Genomic DNA, 19,107 nt, shown 5'->3' on the forward strand with positions numbered 1-19,107 from the left:
TGTTTTGCAGCCATCATTGTGTGGAGTTCAGTTCATCTCACTAGTTTTGTATTTGTCATGAGGGGTTGTTCCTAATGTTTCTATTTTAGCGAGGTCAAAAAGAGATCCCATTAGTGGCCTACTGATTTTGCTAGATTCCTTTTCTTTTTTTTTTTTACACGATTTTTCGTTATCTGCAAAGACTAAACAGAGTATTGCGACTCTGTGTTTGTTTGTAAATAGAGAATGAACCAAAGAGAACTAATTCTAAAACAGTAAATACTTGGATAACAATCAATCAAATGAAGAGAGAAGCAGGCACGACGGATTACAACGGGGGCAAAGGCCTGCGTTAACTACCTTTCACTATCTGCAAAGAGAGAGTACTCCTAATAGAAATGAGGGGGGGGGGGGCACCATTCAAAGCAGATCAGTGTGCATAAACACGAAAATGTTTTCACTTACCACGTACTTGACATTCGACAGCTTATGATATTTGCTATTAAAAAACCATTGAAATTCACTGAAAAAACCATAGGTTATAGACCATATATAGTTAGGAATTAGCATTTACAAAACCTTGAAAATTCACTGAAAAAACCATAGGTTATAGACCATATATAGTTAGGAATTAGCATTTAAAAAACCTTATTTTACTCACACAAAACCATTGAAATTCCATATATAGTTAGTTGCACTAACTATATATCGCGCACCCGCAATCCACTGCTGATCATGTCACATATTACATCATTCATGACATGGTCAGTGACATCACTGATAACATCACTGATGACATCACTGATGACATCTCATTTGACATCATTCTTGTGCTAATACGATAAACCTCTTCAGACTCTAATATAACCTTAGATACACTCAGTGTATACAGACACTCACACACTGCCACTCATCCATGGAGTTACTCACACACCCAGTCAGTCATGCAAAGAAACAATCTCACCTCCATTTCTTCAACTATACAGTTAAACACACCTTACTTATTGAAACATATACTAACACATATTTACTCTCTTATACAATCCCTGATACAAGTTCACAATGATCGATACAACCACTCACTCATTCAGTGGCTCTCATGCACAGTTATTTATATATGCCAACTCTCACATGTACTGTGTTTTACATATGTACTTACTATGACATGTAGCATTGAGATATCCATTCACTCATCAATACACTCATGCACACAGTCAACTGCCCATGTAGCTGTTTCCACATGCACTCTTGAACTCATACACCTAGTGAATAAACTGCTCACACATCTATGCATAGAGTCACACACCTTCCAGCCACCCCCACACAAACTCAATCTGCCATAGAAATACTTGGGCAACCAATTAATAACACATATAGCCTCTCGTATAGCTAATGATCAACACATGCAGCAGTTTACAGAACAACAGACATAATGATGCACAAATTAAGACAGTTTAGTCACTAATCCATGCACTCAGTGAGACACATTTAATCACTCACTCATACATTCAGTCATGCACCTACTAAATCCTTCGTCCAGACACTTATACATCTACTCATTCTTCAATATGTAAAACATATTTAAACTTTACAGAAACACACAGTCACTGGATGACGTCATCAGTGATGTCATCAGTGATGTCATTTGAGATGTCATGAGTGATGTCATCAGTGATGTCACTGACCATGTCATGAATGATGTAATATGTGACATGATCAGCAGTGGATTGCGGGTGCGCGATATATAGTTAGTGCAACTAACTATATATGGAATTTCAATGGTTTTGTGTGAGTAAAATAAGGTTTTTTAAATGCTAATTCCTAACTATATATGGTCTATAACCTATGGTTTTTTCAGTGAATTTTCAAGGTTTTGTAAATGCTAATTCCTAACTATATATGGTCTATAACCTATGGTTTTTTCAGTGAATATATATATATATATATCTTTTATCATTGCTTTTGTGAGCCTCTTTCCCGTAAATATATCAACGGTAAACATCACGAGCCCCGTACAAAGAGTGTGTATTGAAAACACTGCCCCGTGATTTGATAAACGAGCGCTGCATACCGAGACATTTAGAATCCACTACAATGTCGAATACAGGAGAACTGTTGCAGGAAAGGCAGTCAGCAGCCGATGCAATGTTTAAATCAACTAAAGAAAAATCGGCAAAAGCTACCACTGCAGTAGTAACAACTGCACCTCCTAGTAACTTAAAGATACTGTATCAAAGGCTAGAAAAACTGATGGAGAGAGAGGTCAGGAAATGGTGGGAAGCCACCTCCCTGCAACGCTACGTGAACTGCGACCGTATTCCAAGAGGTCTGCATATTTTTTCTGTGCCATCCTATGAAAGGCCAAACCCAGCCCTATTGAAAGAATGGGCAGAATACACGGCGGAATCCGCAAAGGGAATGGTAAGGATGCTTATCAAATACGCATGGATAGACAGGGATGACTGTCTGAAAGAAATAGCAGACTTGGAAGAAATGATCGCAAAAGAAAAGGACACGAAAACGAGTGATGATTTAAGATCAACTATGTCAAAAAGAGTTAAAGATTATGAACTGGTAATCAGAAAGAGGAAACAAAATAAATTTCAAAGAGACGAGCATACTGACGTTTGCTAAAAAATTTGAGGCAACAAGAAAACGCTTGGCGCAAGGTATTCCCGGACCAACAAACGTAGAAACTTCTGAATCAGAAGTAGAAGTCTCAGATGAAGAAGGTTTGGAGGCACAAACAAACCGAGAAAGAGCTAGAGAAACACACAAGGAAAATGCTTTTTTAGACGAATTTCAGATCATCAAAGAGACGAGATTGAGGCCACAACAACGAAACCACCCCCCAGGACGAAACCAAAGCGGAAAACAAGGAGGGGCAAGAGGGGGAAACGCAGCCACCGCCTCACCAAGAGTAACGAGGAGTGCCTCCAGGCGGGGGAAATGGTAAAAGAACTGGCAGATCAAACCATCATTAATCTCTCCACAAGAGAGTTGACTGAAGCGGAGGTAAATGTACTTAAAAAAGGCCTTAGCTTCTGCCCATCCAATGACTTCAATCTGGTCGATACCAAAATAGATCTTTTTAGTTATATAAGAAAGCTGAAATTCCAAAGATTTTCGCAATGCGTCCGACCATATCTTCCAATATGGAAGTCTCATCCAATGAGAATGACATTGCTACTGGAAACCTAACACAACTATTGGACACAATGAATAACCCTCGGTCTCCAATATCAAATAATGAAAGCGAAAATGCACAATGCTCATTACGTGGAAGCGAATAGATCAGAGACCCCAGCAACTTGAAAAATAAATCGAAAAAGCTCCCCAAAATGATGCGATTGATATCTTCAGTGATGCTATTCTCATGGACCTTGAAAAATTGGCAAAAGAGAAAATGAATGTAAAGGACTCAAATATAACACGAAAGGAATGGCAGGCAATAAAATCTTTGCGGAACGATGAGTCCATCGAGATCAAACCCTCAGATAAGGGTGGAAACATCGTTATCTTCACAAAAGAACATTATCAACAGGAGGCTTTTAGACAATTAAGTGACACAGACTGTTATAGAATAATTAACAGAGCCGAATACGTCAAAAGCACCACGGACTTCCAAAATTTGTTGGCAGTCTGGAAACAACAAGGAATGCTCAATATGGACGAATTCTTATACTTGCAATGTGAAGCACCCATTCTACCAACGTTTTACCACCTGCCAAAGGTCCATAAAAATCCACTGAGACCACCAGGACGGCCGATTGTTTCTTCTATTGGCAGTCTTTTGGAGAATGCATCAAGATTTATTGACAGGTATATTGCACCAATTGTGAAAGAACTTCCTTCATATGTAAGGGACACACAAGACTTTTTGCGGCTAATTGATAACATCGTGTGGGAGCCTGGCTTCCTCTTGATAACTCTTGACGTTGTCAACCTCTATACTTGTACAGCTCACGAAAATGGTCTGGCAGCAGCGAAGTGGTTCCTGAACAAAAAACATGACCAATTTCGGGAACACAATGTAGTGCTGCTAAATATGATGAAATTCTGCTTATATAACAATATATTTTTTTGTTTGCAGGACAGCTATACAGGCAGATTAGAGGTACATCTATGGGCTCGTGCTTCTCTCCCAGCTACGCAAACTTGTTCGTAGGCTGGTGGGAGAAGCACGAGGCATGGGGGAGGACAACGACCAGTGGACAGATAATATCTTACTTTGGACAAGATACATAGATGACCTTTTCGTCGTTTGGCGCGGTAGTAGAACCTCGGCTGAGGAGTACATTGCTGCATTAAACGACAACAGGTGGAACCTTAAATTCACCAGTACAATCAGTGACACCAGTGTTTTCTATCTAGATCTGGAAGTTTATGTTAATAGGGGTAAGATTCAAACACGTCTGTACAGAAAACCGACAGCGGGGAATGCTGTTTTGCATGCAGCTAGCCATCATCCCAAATGTCTCATTGCAAACGTACCCTTTGGCGAATTCTTACGCCTGAAAAGAAACTGCTCGGACGAGGAGGAGTACATTCAGGCGAAGAAAGAAGCCAAAAAGAGATTCCAGATTAGAGGATACTCCCACAACATATTGAATGTGGCTGAGGAGAAATCCGTGAAAATTCAGAGAGAGGAACTACTGGTAGTCAAATCTGTGCAAAAGCAAGAGGAGATCCCCAGAATGATTACAACTTTCAATGTCAAGTCAGGAAAGATTATGCATATCTTTCAAAAAAATTGGCACATTCTGCGCACTGATCTAATAATGAAAAAAGTTCTTCCAGAGCGTCCAGTGATTACTTACAAACGTAGTCAATCACTGGCGGACCATCTTGTACATAGTCATTTCACGTCCAAGAAAAAACCTGTACAACTCTCCACTACTAAAGGATTTTTCCCATGTCGAGGCTGCAAAGCCTGTAAAAACAGTAAAACAACTAAAATGTACCCAGGTAGAACTGATGAAGATGAGCCAGAGAGAACAATTAAAAAATTGTTAAATTGCAACTCTGACTACACAATCTACTGCCTCGTCTGCCCATGCGGTAAACGCTATATAGGTAGCACCATCAAACCTACAAAGATGAGAATCCTCGAACATATGCGAGCAATTGCGAATAAAGATAAGTCTTACCCTGTGGCAAGACACTTCGCAGAACTCCACCAAAGCGACAGGGACCTGCTCAGCTTCTATTGTATAGATCAGGTGGAGCGCACAGAAAGAGGAGGTGACAGGGTAAAAAGACTCCGAACCCTGGAGTCTAAATACATCATCGGTTTAAAAACAATGGTTCCCTGGGGACTCAATAATAATGAAGAGATGTGGGTACACCTTTAAAACGGTAATAATTCAGTAATAGCCTAGACCTACTTATCATCTTTTTTGTAGTGGATGTATCTATATGAAAAAAGTGAGCACTTGATCTGTTCCTTGGACTTGAATTGCCCATTCAGGGCTTGATCGATAAATGTCCTTGTCAGGAATGTTACTTTGCCCATTCAGGGCAGGAATCAATTGTTTAAAGACATCGCTTAAGGTAGAAATGGATGAAATGTGTAATTGAAAATTGCCTTTTCTAGCCTTGTCTGAGTGCTCAATCAATTGATCTCAAATAGTATGCACAAAATCATAAATGATTAACTTGTTGCTATAATTCTTTTTTAATTTGCACATAAGCACTTTATTTACAAAACGCCGTTTGATGAATTGACATTTATTTGCCTATTTGCACACTAAAAGATGGCCACTGAATTTGTTCTCTGAACTACACACACACCGTCATCTATGTTGTTTATGAAAATGTGAAGGGTGGCTTTAAATGGCGTCTTGTAACTTTGCACTGGTTAACACTGACGAAGCCTGTTGGCAAAACGCGTCTGTTGTGGGGGTTAGGGGCTTGAATTAAAAGAAATTACATCGATATGGCTGTGCTGGTCATTTTTCTAGCCTAATTGGAGTGGATTGTGAGACAATATATATATATCATGTGATCAAGCCTCTCTGGAGGCGAAACGCGTCATGGCGGCAGCGCTGGCTTTACAAGAATAAACTTCACTTTGCACCAGCACCTTTTGGGTCGGCTCTTTGTTGCGGGATACTAGTGGTGTACGCCTGTTCACCGGAAGCAACAACTAGTGGAATATATATATATATATATATATACATATATATGCAGCATGCCGGTGCACACACATCCTGCAGTAAGTGGGCTTTAACCTATAAAGATTCATAGTGCTTCCATTTCCACTTAAATCTTTTTTTTCTATTGTGTATCAAGACAAAAAACTCAAATGATTACGAACGTGATGGCAGTACGCTAATGAGGTTATAAGTCCAACACTGATGTATAGGACAAAGTTGTAACTCTTGAAGGAATGCTTCAGAATTTTCAAGTATGGTCTGCGTTTAAATATTTTGCATAAGCCGCTATTTCTGTACAGTCCTAGAGTACTAAGCATTTCTTTTGGATCTCTTCGGCTTCTGTCACAAATGTAGGTCACCTAACCTAGAATATGTCTCTCTGTACATCAAGAGTCCTCGATTTTTCGGCAGCTTGATCTGACTAGTTGCTGAAGGGAAGACTATTAGTGAATGAATGGAAATATTATAGCACTGTAATCCAGCTGGTTAACCGGTTTATTTTCACAGTAATCAACTTGCCACGGTGCCTAAAACCAGCCAATCATCAGCCTATATTGCAGTCTGTCTTCGATCAATGTGGGTCTTCACAACAAGGCGTTCTCTTCAAACTCTCTACTCAAGAAGGGACTTATGTATGATTCAATACCCCAACAAGCTGTATCCCCCTGTACAAAGGTGGTGGGCCTTGTTTCCATCATGATCTACCCCAGCATCAGCCAACCACCTCTGTAGCCCACCATTCTCAGAAGAGCTCTAAAGGCAGCTTTAAGCCAAATACAAAACACCAAAAATGGATTGTGATATTCAAAGAGGTAGCTATTGAGCAAGCATGTACAAGTCAGGTGTGAGTTGTTACTGTGACAGATTTCTTAGGAAGAAGGGTTTAATAACAGATCCCTGACTGAAACTAACCCCTCCCCCCCCTTCCAACGGAGTTAAAGTGAAAACATGTTTGAAGGATCTTGATGCTACATTAATGCTTCGATGGCTGTGTACCCAAACCTTTTGAGAATGTTGTCAATGTTGTCGGAGGAAAGGCTGCATGGACAGTACTCGTCACAGGGTAATATCTAAGCAGGATCAGATCTGGCAGAATGTCAAGCAGGAACATGCACAACAGTGGTGATCATATCCACCCATAGTCCTGCAGACGTGAATGAGGAATACCTCAATTCTCATGAAGAAGGAAAAGGAAGAAAGGACGAACGCTCTAAAAGTCCGCACCTCAGGGGATTTGCTTCTGGTTTCACCCACATGGCCAAGGGACCTTTCCTCGCTCTCTTGAGATGGCTAGTCAGAAGGGACACTTATTTCAGCCTCTTCTGTGCCTGGACAAGTCAGAGTGTGTTCAACTAACTCAATGAAGAGCAATTTGACAAACATCTGAGCAGGCTTTGCACAAAGATTCACTGCGTTAGTACAATAATTCTAAAAGTCCAATTATTCTTTTTCATCACAACCAGCTGCCAATTCATCCTTCATTTTCAGAGTCAGGAAAGACATAAAAAAATTTCTTAGTGCGACAGATATGATATACCAATGTCACAAAGATACAGCTGGAAGACCACCTACAGGGCAGATGCGACGTAAAGAAATATAAATGGCTTACTAATAATGTTTTTTTTTTATTAGTATTTTCCCGACGTACCATGGATTAATTCAAGATGCTCTACTGCAATTGCGGCTACAGTACTCAACAGACAAAGTTACTCCTCAGAAAACTCCTAACTGGTTAGAAATGGAATGTGCCCCTTAGTGAAAAGATTTGCACTCAACTAAGTACACAGATAAGCATCACTTTTTTGCTGTGTACAATAAGGGCGCTTGTTACCTGCTTACAATTCAATCCAAAGGGTTTATTGCCTTTCTTTGCATCTCTTTTGTGCATAATCTTGGTTTAACTCGCTGCCTTTGTTCTAGGTCCGATTTGTGTGCCAGCTAATCTCTTCATGTCTTACCATATTCTACAGTTCAGCATTCCGAGTTTTTTGTTTTTTTATTTGCTTCTGCCAGCAAGGCGAATGACATTTCAATCAAAGAGCAAATTAATTATAGATTCAATTCAGGCATTATTTCTCCTCTGCTGCCCATTTGTCTGCCTCCTGACTAGTGATGGGTGGGCGATTTCCAGAGCATCTGTGAAAGTATTTTTAAAACTCCTATTCATTGCTCATGTGTGTCCGCCTCAACTTCAATCACTCCCACAGATCGCCAATGAGCCAAATTTCAACAGCAGAGTTGATGTGCCCCAGGAGTACCCATTTGATGCCCTCACGCCACACAATTTCTACATGTAATGATTACAATAGCAAAAAAAGGGATTCTTTGCATGACGTCAGCCCAGCACACATAATCCTTCACTGATCACCCGACAACTGCTTTGCAATAGACATCTACAAAGCATCATATCACAAACAAGGCCACGGGTCCCAAGTAAAAGGGAGGTCAGACAAGTGACTGGGCGTACTCTTACACACAAAGGGGGATTCCCTTTTAAGGACGGTTGCCCTCAGACACCGGCGGTGTCATGCTTCATCATAGGGGTGCCTCCTCGCGTGAGAGAACTAGTCTCCACGGGGGCTACAACCCCCTCGCTGCGAGGGAGGAGCTAAGGTATGTTTTTATTGGAAGGGGGCGGGTGTACTAAAACCCTTTGTGAGCCTGGTGTGGTAGAAAAGGTGCAGTGCTATAATGTGAGTGGGTTAAACTGGCTACAGCTGCAACTTTATTCAGCAACCCGGTGTCGGGATTAAAAACAGATAATAGCTGGTAACGCAGGTGCCGACATTAGAGGCATCTGTGTTAGTGCAAGACCAACATGTTTCGGCTAAGGGACCTAAACTAGTGATACTGCCTTCTTCAGGGTCAATAGTTCAGCTACTACAATAAATAGGTGTACAAAACGTGAAAAAACATGATAAAGCACGTGTAGAAAATATATAATGGTGTGATACTGAACCAGTGAATTGGCTGTTCAGTTGGTTCAATGCACAACCTATGGTGGAGACAATGAACAACATGTCACATTTGCATACAAATTTGTTGAGAATGTGTAGCGTGAGTACCACATACAGTTAATCCTCCCGTTTAGTAGTACACTGAGACACAGTCATATATTAGACCAATGTGTCACTGCGATGCGTGACTCACCCCTTTAGGTTTGTAAAGTTCACCACATCTGTCCCGGCATAATAGCCATATGGTACGTATGCCAAAACCTGTCAAAGAAGGTTTGTAGCATTAAAACCAGAAAACCCCAAGAGAGGGAAGTAAAGATAGAACACATGACAATGTTTGGAACTCAAACAGCCAGGGGATCGATATGTATCTGTCCTCTAGCAAAAGGGCAGCTCTGCATGTCTGAGCAACCTTGCTAGTTCAGAGAAATGGATTTAAGAGCAGAGGACCACCGACCTTGGCTGCAACAAAATAGGTCTGTGAGTCGTGCAGAGGGAGATGTGGTTGTGGGGCCTTGCTGAAGGTCTTGAAAACAAAAAAAGGGGGGGTCCAGAAATGTCTGTCCAGGCATGGGGGAATTAAGTTGGACACCCGCTGTAGGGATCGGGCATCAAGAAGGGTATTCAGGTCAGCTGGGACTGTTAGGGAAAGAACTCATGGCCTGACTGGTGGTGGACCGTGAGGCCGGGGAACAAAGCAGGGGTTCATGAACTACCAATGGTGAACCCTGGTAAGGACCGACTGAGCCAGTGCTGGCTGTGAGGCGTGGTAGCAGTGGGGGCTAATGCCACCTAAACTTGCGGCAAAGCTAACTCGGGTGGGAATGCCGCAGGGGGGAGGGTGGAGGTAGTAGACGGCTCATCAGCGAGCGAGCAGTGGTGGGCTTGCGCTACCTGAAGTGAATGAGACTAAAGAGGCTGCGGAGCTGCGCACAGCTTAAAGTTACCACCAGTTGTGGAGTCCAGGAACCAGATGGCGCATGTCCGGGGTGCAGGGGAGCGGTGCCTCGGAGCCGCTGCCGTTAAATAGGCAGGCTCAAAAAGTGCTGCCGAAGAAGAGCAGGATCAGTTGTGGGAAGAGTGGCGGCCGGATGTTCGGCGGAAGTGAGGGTATGCTGGGAGATGTAGTTCAAGCGGCGACTGCCTGGAAACTACCGCGGGGGTGTGTTCCAGGATTTGTGATCTTCAAATTTGCGGTTGACGTCCAGGCTGAACGTATGCAACAAGGGCTGAGGCCATACCATGCTCTTTATTGCAAAAAGTCACTTGTCTGACCTCCCTTTCACTTTGGACCCGTGGCCTTGTTTGCGATATGATTTATGAGTGGGGAGGTGGCACACGCAGGTCCTTAAATCTCCTCTAGCCCCCTTGTGTGATTACCATTTACAAAGCATGCCACAATTTCAATGATACTACAGAGTAGCTGCAGGTACAGGAAAGTCATCAAATGTGTTTCTCTTCATATTGTACTTTAGTTTGTGAACCTATTAGTATCATCAAAGCAACCTCTTCATTCTACATGCTCCTAACAACAATCTGTTAGCGTAATACAAGGAATAAAAGTTACTTTCAACTAGGATATTGTATGTCACCAGTTCCATTGTAAATGAACGAGCGCAAAGGCTGAGAGTTTATTTTTTTTTAGTAATAAGAACATGGAACTTCGAAGTTGATTTAATGCACATTTATAAAGTAAGTAGTTAGGGGTACACTCCCCATTTAATTAGTACCATCATTGGGTACCGGCACGAGGGAGGTTGCAGAGCAGCCACACTGCCTCTCATTCATGACAACCGGTAGCGCCACCGTTTGTGGCCTCTCAATCCTACAAGATGGGGGGACTGTCATGCACGCTCTCTCACAAACATGACAATTTCCTCAAAGCACAGACTTCCTCCTCTCCTGGCTAAAATCATAGATAGGGGGAAAAGGGGCATCTATCTGACAGCAGTATGAGATGCACTAGTGCCACTATGTTCCTACTTGCCTGTAATCATTTATTACACGCTAATCGACACATTTGTTTTACTATAGGCATGTTCTGACGTCAGAATGTGTGTGTGACAAGAAAATAACTCACACTAAGTGAACGGAGTAGCCTATGAATTCTATATAGAATTATAGATGGGTAACAGAGTACTACGCACATGCTTTTCACTGAGGGATTCTGAGTCACATCAAATAAACGAGAGCAAAGCTCAAGTTGTCTATGATGAGAGCAAAGCTTGAGTTGTCAATGACGTTACTCAGAACTCAGTGAAAAACATCCTTGTAATTCGCATTTTACCCAACTATCATTTCGTTATGTATGGTCGCCTGCAAGAAATTGGGTTTCAGGTTGATGGGGGTGAAGCAGCAACCACTATTCTTCTCAGGGTGAAGTCACAGGCAAACCCTAAATTAACCTGTTGTGCTCAAACCCTCGGGTAGAATGGCACACAGCAGTCAGGCTTAACTCAGAGGCAACGTGTAAAGTATTTGTGCAACACTTCAAACAATAACACAGTGGAAACATACCACAAAAGTAGTAGAATAATAGAGTGATTTTTAATAAATAAATCAAGAACAAAACAACATAAATCCAATCAGTAGTACCGGAGATATATAATTTTAAAGGGATCCAGTTAGGCCCACTGAACAAAAAAAGTACCTTAAATCCTGGTTTGCAGAGGGTTGGATGGATCCGCATTAAAGATGCGTTGCACAGCTGAAGGAAAGCGTTGGTTCAGAGGAGCTGCGAGGCTGAGCTGAGTCTGCCTTCGATGAGAGTGCCGGTGCTGAGGATGCACGGTGCAGCAGCGGTTCACAAGGCGATGTGGGCTGCGGCAGTTATCCAGGTCTTTCCAACTGGTCCAACCCACGCAGCAGCAAAGATGCATCACTTCTGTTTGGGGTTGTGCCACACAGCAGAGGAGATGCGTTGATTCTGCTGGATCCACAGAGGCTGGAAAACCACATTAATCCCACTTCCAAGTTTCCAGTACTGGAGTGGCATCACTTGGCATCGTAGGCTCACAGATGGCAGAGTCCTGGTGCAGATGCAAGGTTGTTGGAAGCCTGTTATGTCCCGGAGGCATCAGATCAGGTGAACAGCTAACTTGCACTTGGAGTCACGATGGATTCAAGAGATGCAGGTCCAGTCCTTCTCACCCAGGCAAGAGGGCAGCAAGTCAGCACAGCAAACCAGGAGTCCAGCAGAGTGGCAGTCCAGCTGCAGCACAGAAGGACTGCCACTTTGGAGACAATCCACTGGCCCAGAAGTATACTGTGGAGTTGGTGTCTGAGGTCCAGTATTTATACCCAGTATGCCTTTGAAGTGGAGAGGAAACTTCTACAGGCTTCCCTTTGAAGTCCCCAGGCATCCTGCCTTTCCTGGCTCAAGACTAATTACAGGGCGTATGTAGCCATTTGTGTGGAGACAGGACACAGTGTTTACAGGTGTAAGTGGGGCTGTGTCCTGCTCCTCCCACCCATCAAGTCAGTGATTGCCCATCCAGGCACATCTAAACTCCCTATTGTATGTGGCAGTCTAGGAGGAAGACAAAACTCAACTGTCAACTACACCCAGTCATGTGACCAGAGACATACTGCAGGCACTAAATGGCTATGGCAAGAAAATGCTAACTTAATAAAAGTGTCATTTTCAGAAGTGCAATTTAAAATCAGACGTCACCACAAGTTAGGATTTTAAACTGTGATTCCAGAGACACCAAACATGAATTGGTTATCTCTTCCCATTTTGAAATGACACTTATGAAATGCAATAAGGCAACTACAATGTTATCCTATAGGAGAGAAAGGCCTTGCAGTAGTGAGAAAACACAAATGTAAGAGTTTTCACTACCAGGACATGTTAAACTTAAAAGTACATGTCATACTTTTTAAATACATTGCACCCTGCCGTTTGGACTGTCCGGGGCCTACCCTAGTGGGAGAATAATATATAACAACAAGTATTTGCAATGCGATAGGTCTCGCATTTGCGAGAGTTTAAGCTATTAGTATTGTAATTGACAATGCGTTTTATTTATGTTTTAAAACCCAATACATAAATAAAAGGCATTGTCATTTACAATGCTAATAGCTTAAACTTGAGTGAATGCGAGACCTATTGCATTGCAAATGCTTGTTTTGAAATTTGTCTTCCCTTTCTGAGTGGGAGTTTTGAACACCAGATGACCCAGCTAAACATAAAAGATTAGTAATGAGCTGCTACCCCGCTTCAAAGAGACATAACTGGGGGACGGCGGACCTGTAGCCAATACAATTAATCAATCCATGGAAACAGCGTGGAGTACAGACAATGGGAAACGGTGCCAGGGAAATGTGTGGAACAGCATGGGTGGAATCGAAACACTGCAAGCCTTGGGTTTTAACTTTTCTCATTTTTTGCCTTTATGAAACGTATTTCTTAATTCATTTAAAGCAGGCAATTGTGGGCACGTGAGGCTGGGAAATGCAGCTTAATTTCAAAACCAGCAAGAGTTGTACTTGGGGAAATGTGTAATTGACGTTGCAAACTTTGCTCATCCACTGTTTTCATTTTACACTTAATGCAACACAATGTTTTTTTAACCATTGTCAATTAACTGTGAAAAGAATATAAATAAGCTCTACGGTATTTGGTATTAGTGCAGTGACTGGTAAAATAAGAGCTTTAAATGTTATTTTTTTACGAAATTCGTAAATGGACATCAACTTTTTTGTCGTTTAGCATGAGTTGCACTCTAAGGTGCTTCAATTCTTAAGGCGCTGCTATAAAGAGTTGTGTTCTGCATACTGTACAATACTGGTGATGACACTGTAAAGAAAAGAATAGTAAAGACGCAGTCTGTGGAAACACAGCAGCATACATTTAAATAATAAGCAAAAGTGAAAGAACGTTGCGTTGTGTGTAACCTGACTCACGAGGAATGCAGCTGCCACCTTGCGCGCCGCTGCTCACTCCCGAGAGCAAAACCATGTGGGAGTGAACATTAAAAAAAGAAGGTGGTACATGCACCCGCCTTTAGCCATTTGTGTGCTATCATTAGTGAAAGAAACAGGCAAAAGCCATTCATATGTGTGGGAGGAGTCAGACCCACACAGAGTAGTTTAGAGTGCTCACAAGAAGCCTCGCAGAGCAGCGCATGCTCGCTGGCTCTGGCTCGACCTAAAAAGGAAGGCTCATTCAGTGCTGCAGGCCCATTAGTAACATTTAATTTGCAGGCCCTGGGCACATTTAGTGCCACTTTACTCCAGGCTTATAAGTAAAATAAATATGCCAACTGGGATTAAGCCAATATTACCATGTTTGAGTAGGAAAATGAAGGGGGAAAGACCACCCTAAGGCTAACAGGTCTATCATTGCCGAAATCATATGTCCTAGCTTTTAACTTCTACACACGGCCAGAGAAAGAATGGAGGAGCCATACATAACATGGTCATTACCCTTTGCCGTAAATGATTAAAAAGAAAACAAAAGCTGCCCTCCTGCCACCAACCCCAACACTCAAGTACATGAGAGCTCAGAGAGACTAGCCAGAGCCGCCTGGTATCCCTCTATGACGTGACAGCAGTGAGTCCCAAGTTTGGTTGTTATGTCATAGCATTGAATTACCGGAATGAGTTTCCGGTCATTCTCGTTAATGGCTCTTTACGTGAGTCATGCATAACATATAGAATTATAGATGGATAACCGTGAATTATTCTGCTGTTTGTCACCAAGGGGTTCTGTGTGAAATCATATAGACAACAAGAGAAAAGCTTGAGTTGTCTATTTCACAGAAAAACCAAAGGTGAAAAACATCCCCATAATGGACTTTTTCTCAATCTATAATTCTAAATTTTGTATGGCCCCCAAAATCATCTTGCCTTTCTTTAAACTGCTATGCAATGGCAGATGATTAATGGGGAACCATACATAACATGTCTCTGTTATGTATCCCTATCCCACAGGTAAAAAAAAAAACTTCACCAGCCATCCTTTACCAACTTCCAATCACCTACCTTCCTTCCTTCCTTCCCCCTCTTGGCAGTGAGCTTTCTGCTTTCAGTTAAAGCAGACATACAGCGCTGTGCCAACAGGTTCTCAGTGAACCCTGTCAGGCTGGCTTGGAAGGCCTTTATGATATCACTACAGTGGGTAACCAGTTTTATTATCAACTGTTACTACGTAATACCAGTGGGTTATGAGATTTAGAGACTGAAATAAATGATAAATGCTCTCTATGAGAGCCATCCATTTTTTTAAATAGCTGTACTTTAATAAAACTGCTTGATTAAGTTGATGGTTTTAACCTCACTTCTTAAAACTAAAACAAAATACATTTTTAATGTTCTCTAGTTTCCATTAGAAGTAGCTTCCAGATGTCGCCACGTTGTTCATAGCTTAGATTTTTAAAGGGTTTATTGCTCCTATTGGGAAATACTTACCATGTTTACGGTTTTTAAGCTAGCTGATGTTATTTCTAACCGTCTTTGTGGTCCCATTGGTTTCAATTGGGACCAGATGTTGGCAGTAGCTAAACTTGATCTGCTACTCAGATTTTTCCAGGCTTCTAGTGGTAACATCAACTGCCTGCAAAACATTCATTTCCCGCCAGGTTTAAGTTTGTTGACCAGACCATTAGTCGGCAGATGCCGTTCATGCCTGGATTCGTGGCTCTCAGGCACAAGCAGGCTCTCGCCCTGAAGAAAGATCCTGGTTAGTGCTGGAGCAACGTTTTGACGCGTTGAGTAAAATAGCATTTTTACATCCTCTCTTCCCCCTTCCAGTCAGAAGGGGGTAACAATTGCAGTTTTTGAGGCATTTAGGGGCCCCTGCCATTTCATTTGTTGACACGCAAAAGTTTACCAAGTCTTACCATAAACTGACCATTGGTCCAGGACAACCATGTTTTATGCTGTTGTCTCGAAAAAACTGACATCACTTCCATTGAGCAGGACATCTAGGAGTGTCTGTCCTGTACGGTGGCCTGCATTAAAAGTTCCTGATTGCTCCACAGGGGCAGAAGTTATTAGTGAGTCATGCAAAAGTGAAGCTCCTCTTCAGTGCTAATTTTTTCTAACCTCCTGTATGAGTTTCTCACCAGTGCACATGGGCCTCCACAGGTGCCCCCCCTTTATAACATCCAAAGTGCACAATCAACCATCATGAGGGGATACTATTGGTTTAAGTTTTGTTGCCTCTGGGTTAGCAAAGAAGGAATCTTTTTCCCTTGAGCTTTTCTTTATTTTATTTTAATTAATAGATACAGTTTTGACTACCTGGAAGCCTCATTAGCATGCAGAGGTGAATAGGAGCAAAACACTTCCAGTGGTGGTTTCATGTGCTTCCAGGAAAGCCTTATATTGTTTCCATGTACAAAATGATCACAATAAACAACTACTCTAGTATATTTAGAAGTTCACTACTAGATGTCAACCTCAGAAGCATTCACACGGAGCATTCTAGTTAAGAAGGCACAGTTTAAGTGTTAAAAGGGGTAACATTTCTTTAACTGGACTCAGCCGTCTGAGGATTTTCAATGTGGTGATCAGAATGCTTAATTTCACAACATAATGCTTGTGTTTTGAGGCAACCGAGGTTCACGTAGCGGCACAACGCTTACAGTGAGGACCTCTCTGCGAGTGACCTGCAGCAGTTTCATAGAGATGGTACTCATTCTGTTCAACTGGTTATTGGGTTCAAGGCAAGCTTTCCATTATTACTGCGCACAACATATGCTCTATGCTTAGTTATGCTGCACATTTAACTATGGTCTCTGACACTGGTTGATGTGGTGTTTAGTTTTTGGGCTTTATCCTCTCTGCTGTCCATTATCCAGGCTGGTCCATGTTCAGCCTTAACGAGCGGATGGAGGAGTTCTTGTCTACTGGGGTATGAGGCAGGCGGTAGCAGTAGACATATTCCAAGCATAGTCATGTCAACCCCCCCCTCTGCTTCTCCAAGGACAACTTAATGTGCTCCACAAAAAACTACAGGCGAGATAATGATCCCGCAGCCCTACCTGCAAATCTCCTCCCAAAATGTCCCTAATACTTCAGCAGTGGAAGTTATAGTATACCAGCTTTCTCACCAGTGCCCCCTTCCTATAGTTAAGTGCACTGCACTCCGTGAGAGAGCATCTGACTAGTTACAAACCAGTGTTAAACTTATAAGCAGGAAGATCTGTAGGACATGGAAAAAATCAACAGAACCAGAGATCGACCATTCCAAAGCAAGGTAGAAAGAGACTTCAACATTGAATATTATCACATCTCAAGTCCATCCACAAAAAGGACGATATAACACAATGTATAAGTACCACAGGGGCCTAAAATACTCCTGGACGTACACTTACTTATTAAACGCTCTTACCTCCAGAAGAACCTCCTTATTTCTGTCTGCCATCTCGGAGGTTTCTTTCTTTCCCAGCAGGTAGTTCTGTAACCACAAAGCACCCGTGCATGAGATTACTCAAATGAAAGCCAATGCTGATTTCGCTCTCTTTTAAATAAAATCCATCATTGTGATATGGGTGACTGAATGGTAATTAGAAATAGCATCTGCGTGATGTACCGGTTCACCAACAAAAGCAGTGAACATGTGCAGAGCTAGTGTTTATATTTGTAACTTATTTACACTTTTCTATATTGATTTTAGTTGACAACCTATGGATTGAAAATGGTAACTCATCAACTAATGGAGAGAGCCTTAATGCATCAACGATGACCAAAAGATCACAAAAATTCACCATACACTTTTTTCAAAGTATAAAACATTCACCACTATAACCTAATGAAATAACAGACAGTGCACATCTATATATTTACGGAAAGCCTTTCCTCTTAAAAACATAATATTTTACAATCATGCATGAAGACCAGCTATAAAGAACAGCCACCTTTGTTGCCTGAATTCCATGTTTTGCAGCCGAGTAAAACATCTACAGTGTTAAAAATTGTTCTACCTGCTGCTCAGCCAGTGTGTGTGTGCTGTGGAAAGTTGGATGAGTGAGACTGTCTGTTGGAGGTTGGACTGAGGAGCAGGAAGGCTGCTCCTGGTGGGGATCTGTACCTTCTATCTTGAACTTAGTATCTGAATAAATAGCATCTTAAGTTACCCTGAAATTGGATCTTCGTTTCATTTTAGCAACGAGAATGGGATACGAACCCACGTGTGTAATTGGATCTTCATTTCATTGCAATATTTTGGCGATGATTTTACTGAAAATAGCCTGTGTGCTACCTTATTGGACTCTAACTATCAATCTTGAAGTAAATGGATATTAACAAACTTGAAGAATCTGGCAGCCCGAGTCCCACCAGTGACCACAAGAGCGGACGGCCCCAACCTGGGTGTGCCAGTCCCTGCTGGACTTCCCCTCTTCCTGTCAGCCGTAACCTTGGTAGAGGTGTTTGTGTCGTATTTCTTTGGGAGAGTGTCTCAATCAAAAGGAGTTCCCCAGAGGAGCAACCAGTATGAAGTGTGTCTTGCCCCAGAGCCTCCGTATGAAGTGTCACAGCCAAGTGTTCCCGAGAGCTACAAGCCCCTGTGACCATCGTGTGGAGAAGCACTTGCAATCCTTTTCTGTTAGACTGAGGAGTCCCTTGCGCATGCCCTGAGGAGGAGCGTAGTGGGAGGCAAAAGTCATCTGGCAATTGGAGTTCTCACAGCTCCTGTGAGGTTGAGCTACTCAGACCTGCATCTTGTGGGATTTGTTGGACGGTCTGGAGGAGGAGTTCCCTCTCTCCGTGTGTGAAGAGCATCGTGGACATTGCGGGGTGAATCCACCGTGGTGCAGAGTGATGCGGTGTTTAGTGCTTCTTTGACACTTTCACGTCGAACACTTTTGTTTGAGCTACACCCTCTATCGCTCATGCCCCTCCATTGCCTCAAGTTTTACATTTTGTACCCCCAACTACCCGCAATGGTCTCTACTTGTTCGTTGGCTCTAGCGCGAGCCCCGTCTTCTTTTCGTGGAGTGTCCTGCAGCTTCCACGTTGTTCTGCACGGACGTGCTGGGAGCCAACCGGCTCTCCATCAATCT

General features: G+C 42.4%; 1 protein-coding gene across 7 annotated transcripts in view; it reads right to left on the reverse strand.

Moving 5' to 3' along the window:
• The window catches only part of RAPH1 (Ras association (RalGDS/AF-6) and pleckstrin homology domains 1), a 342,732-nt gene that overhangs the window by 42,898 nt on the left and 280,727 nt on the right, over positions 1-19,107 (reverse strand). For all 7 annotated transcript variants that reach the window (XM_078680286.1, XM_078680285.1, XM_078680284.1 and 4 more), the window contains one exon: positions 17,436-17,501. In XM_078680286.1, coding sequence (XP_078536412.1) covers positions 17,436-17,501 — 66 coding nt within the window. The remainder of the gene's footprint in view (positions 1-17,435; positions 17,502-19,107) is intronic.

Source organism: Lissotriton helveticus, chromosome 3_1, assembly GCF_964261635.1.
Source record: "Lissotriton helveticus chromosome 3_1, aLisHel1.1, whole genome shotgun sequence".
Lineage (NCBI taxonomy): Eukaryota > Metazoa > Chordata > Amphibia > Caudata > Salamandridae > Lissotriton > Lissotriton helveticus.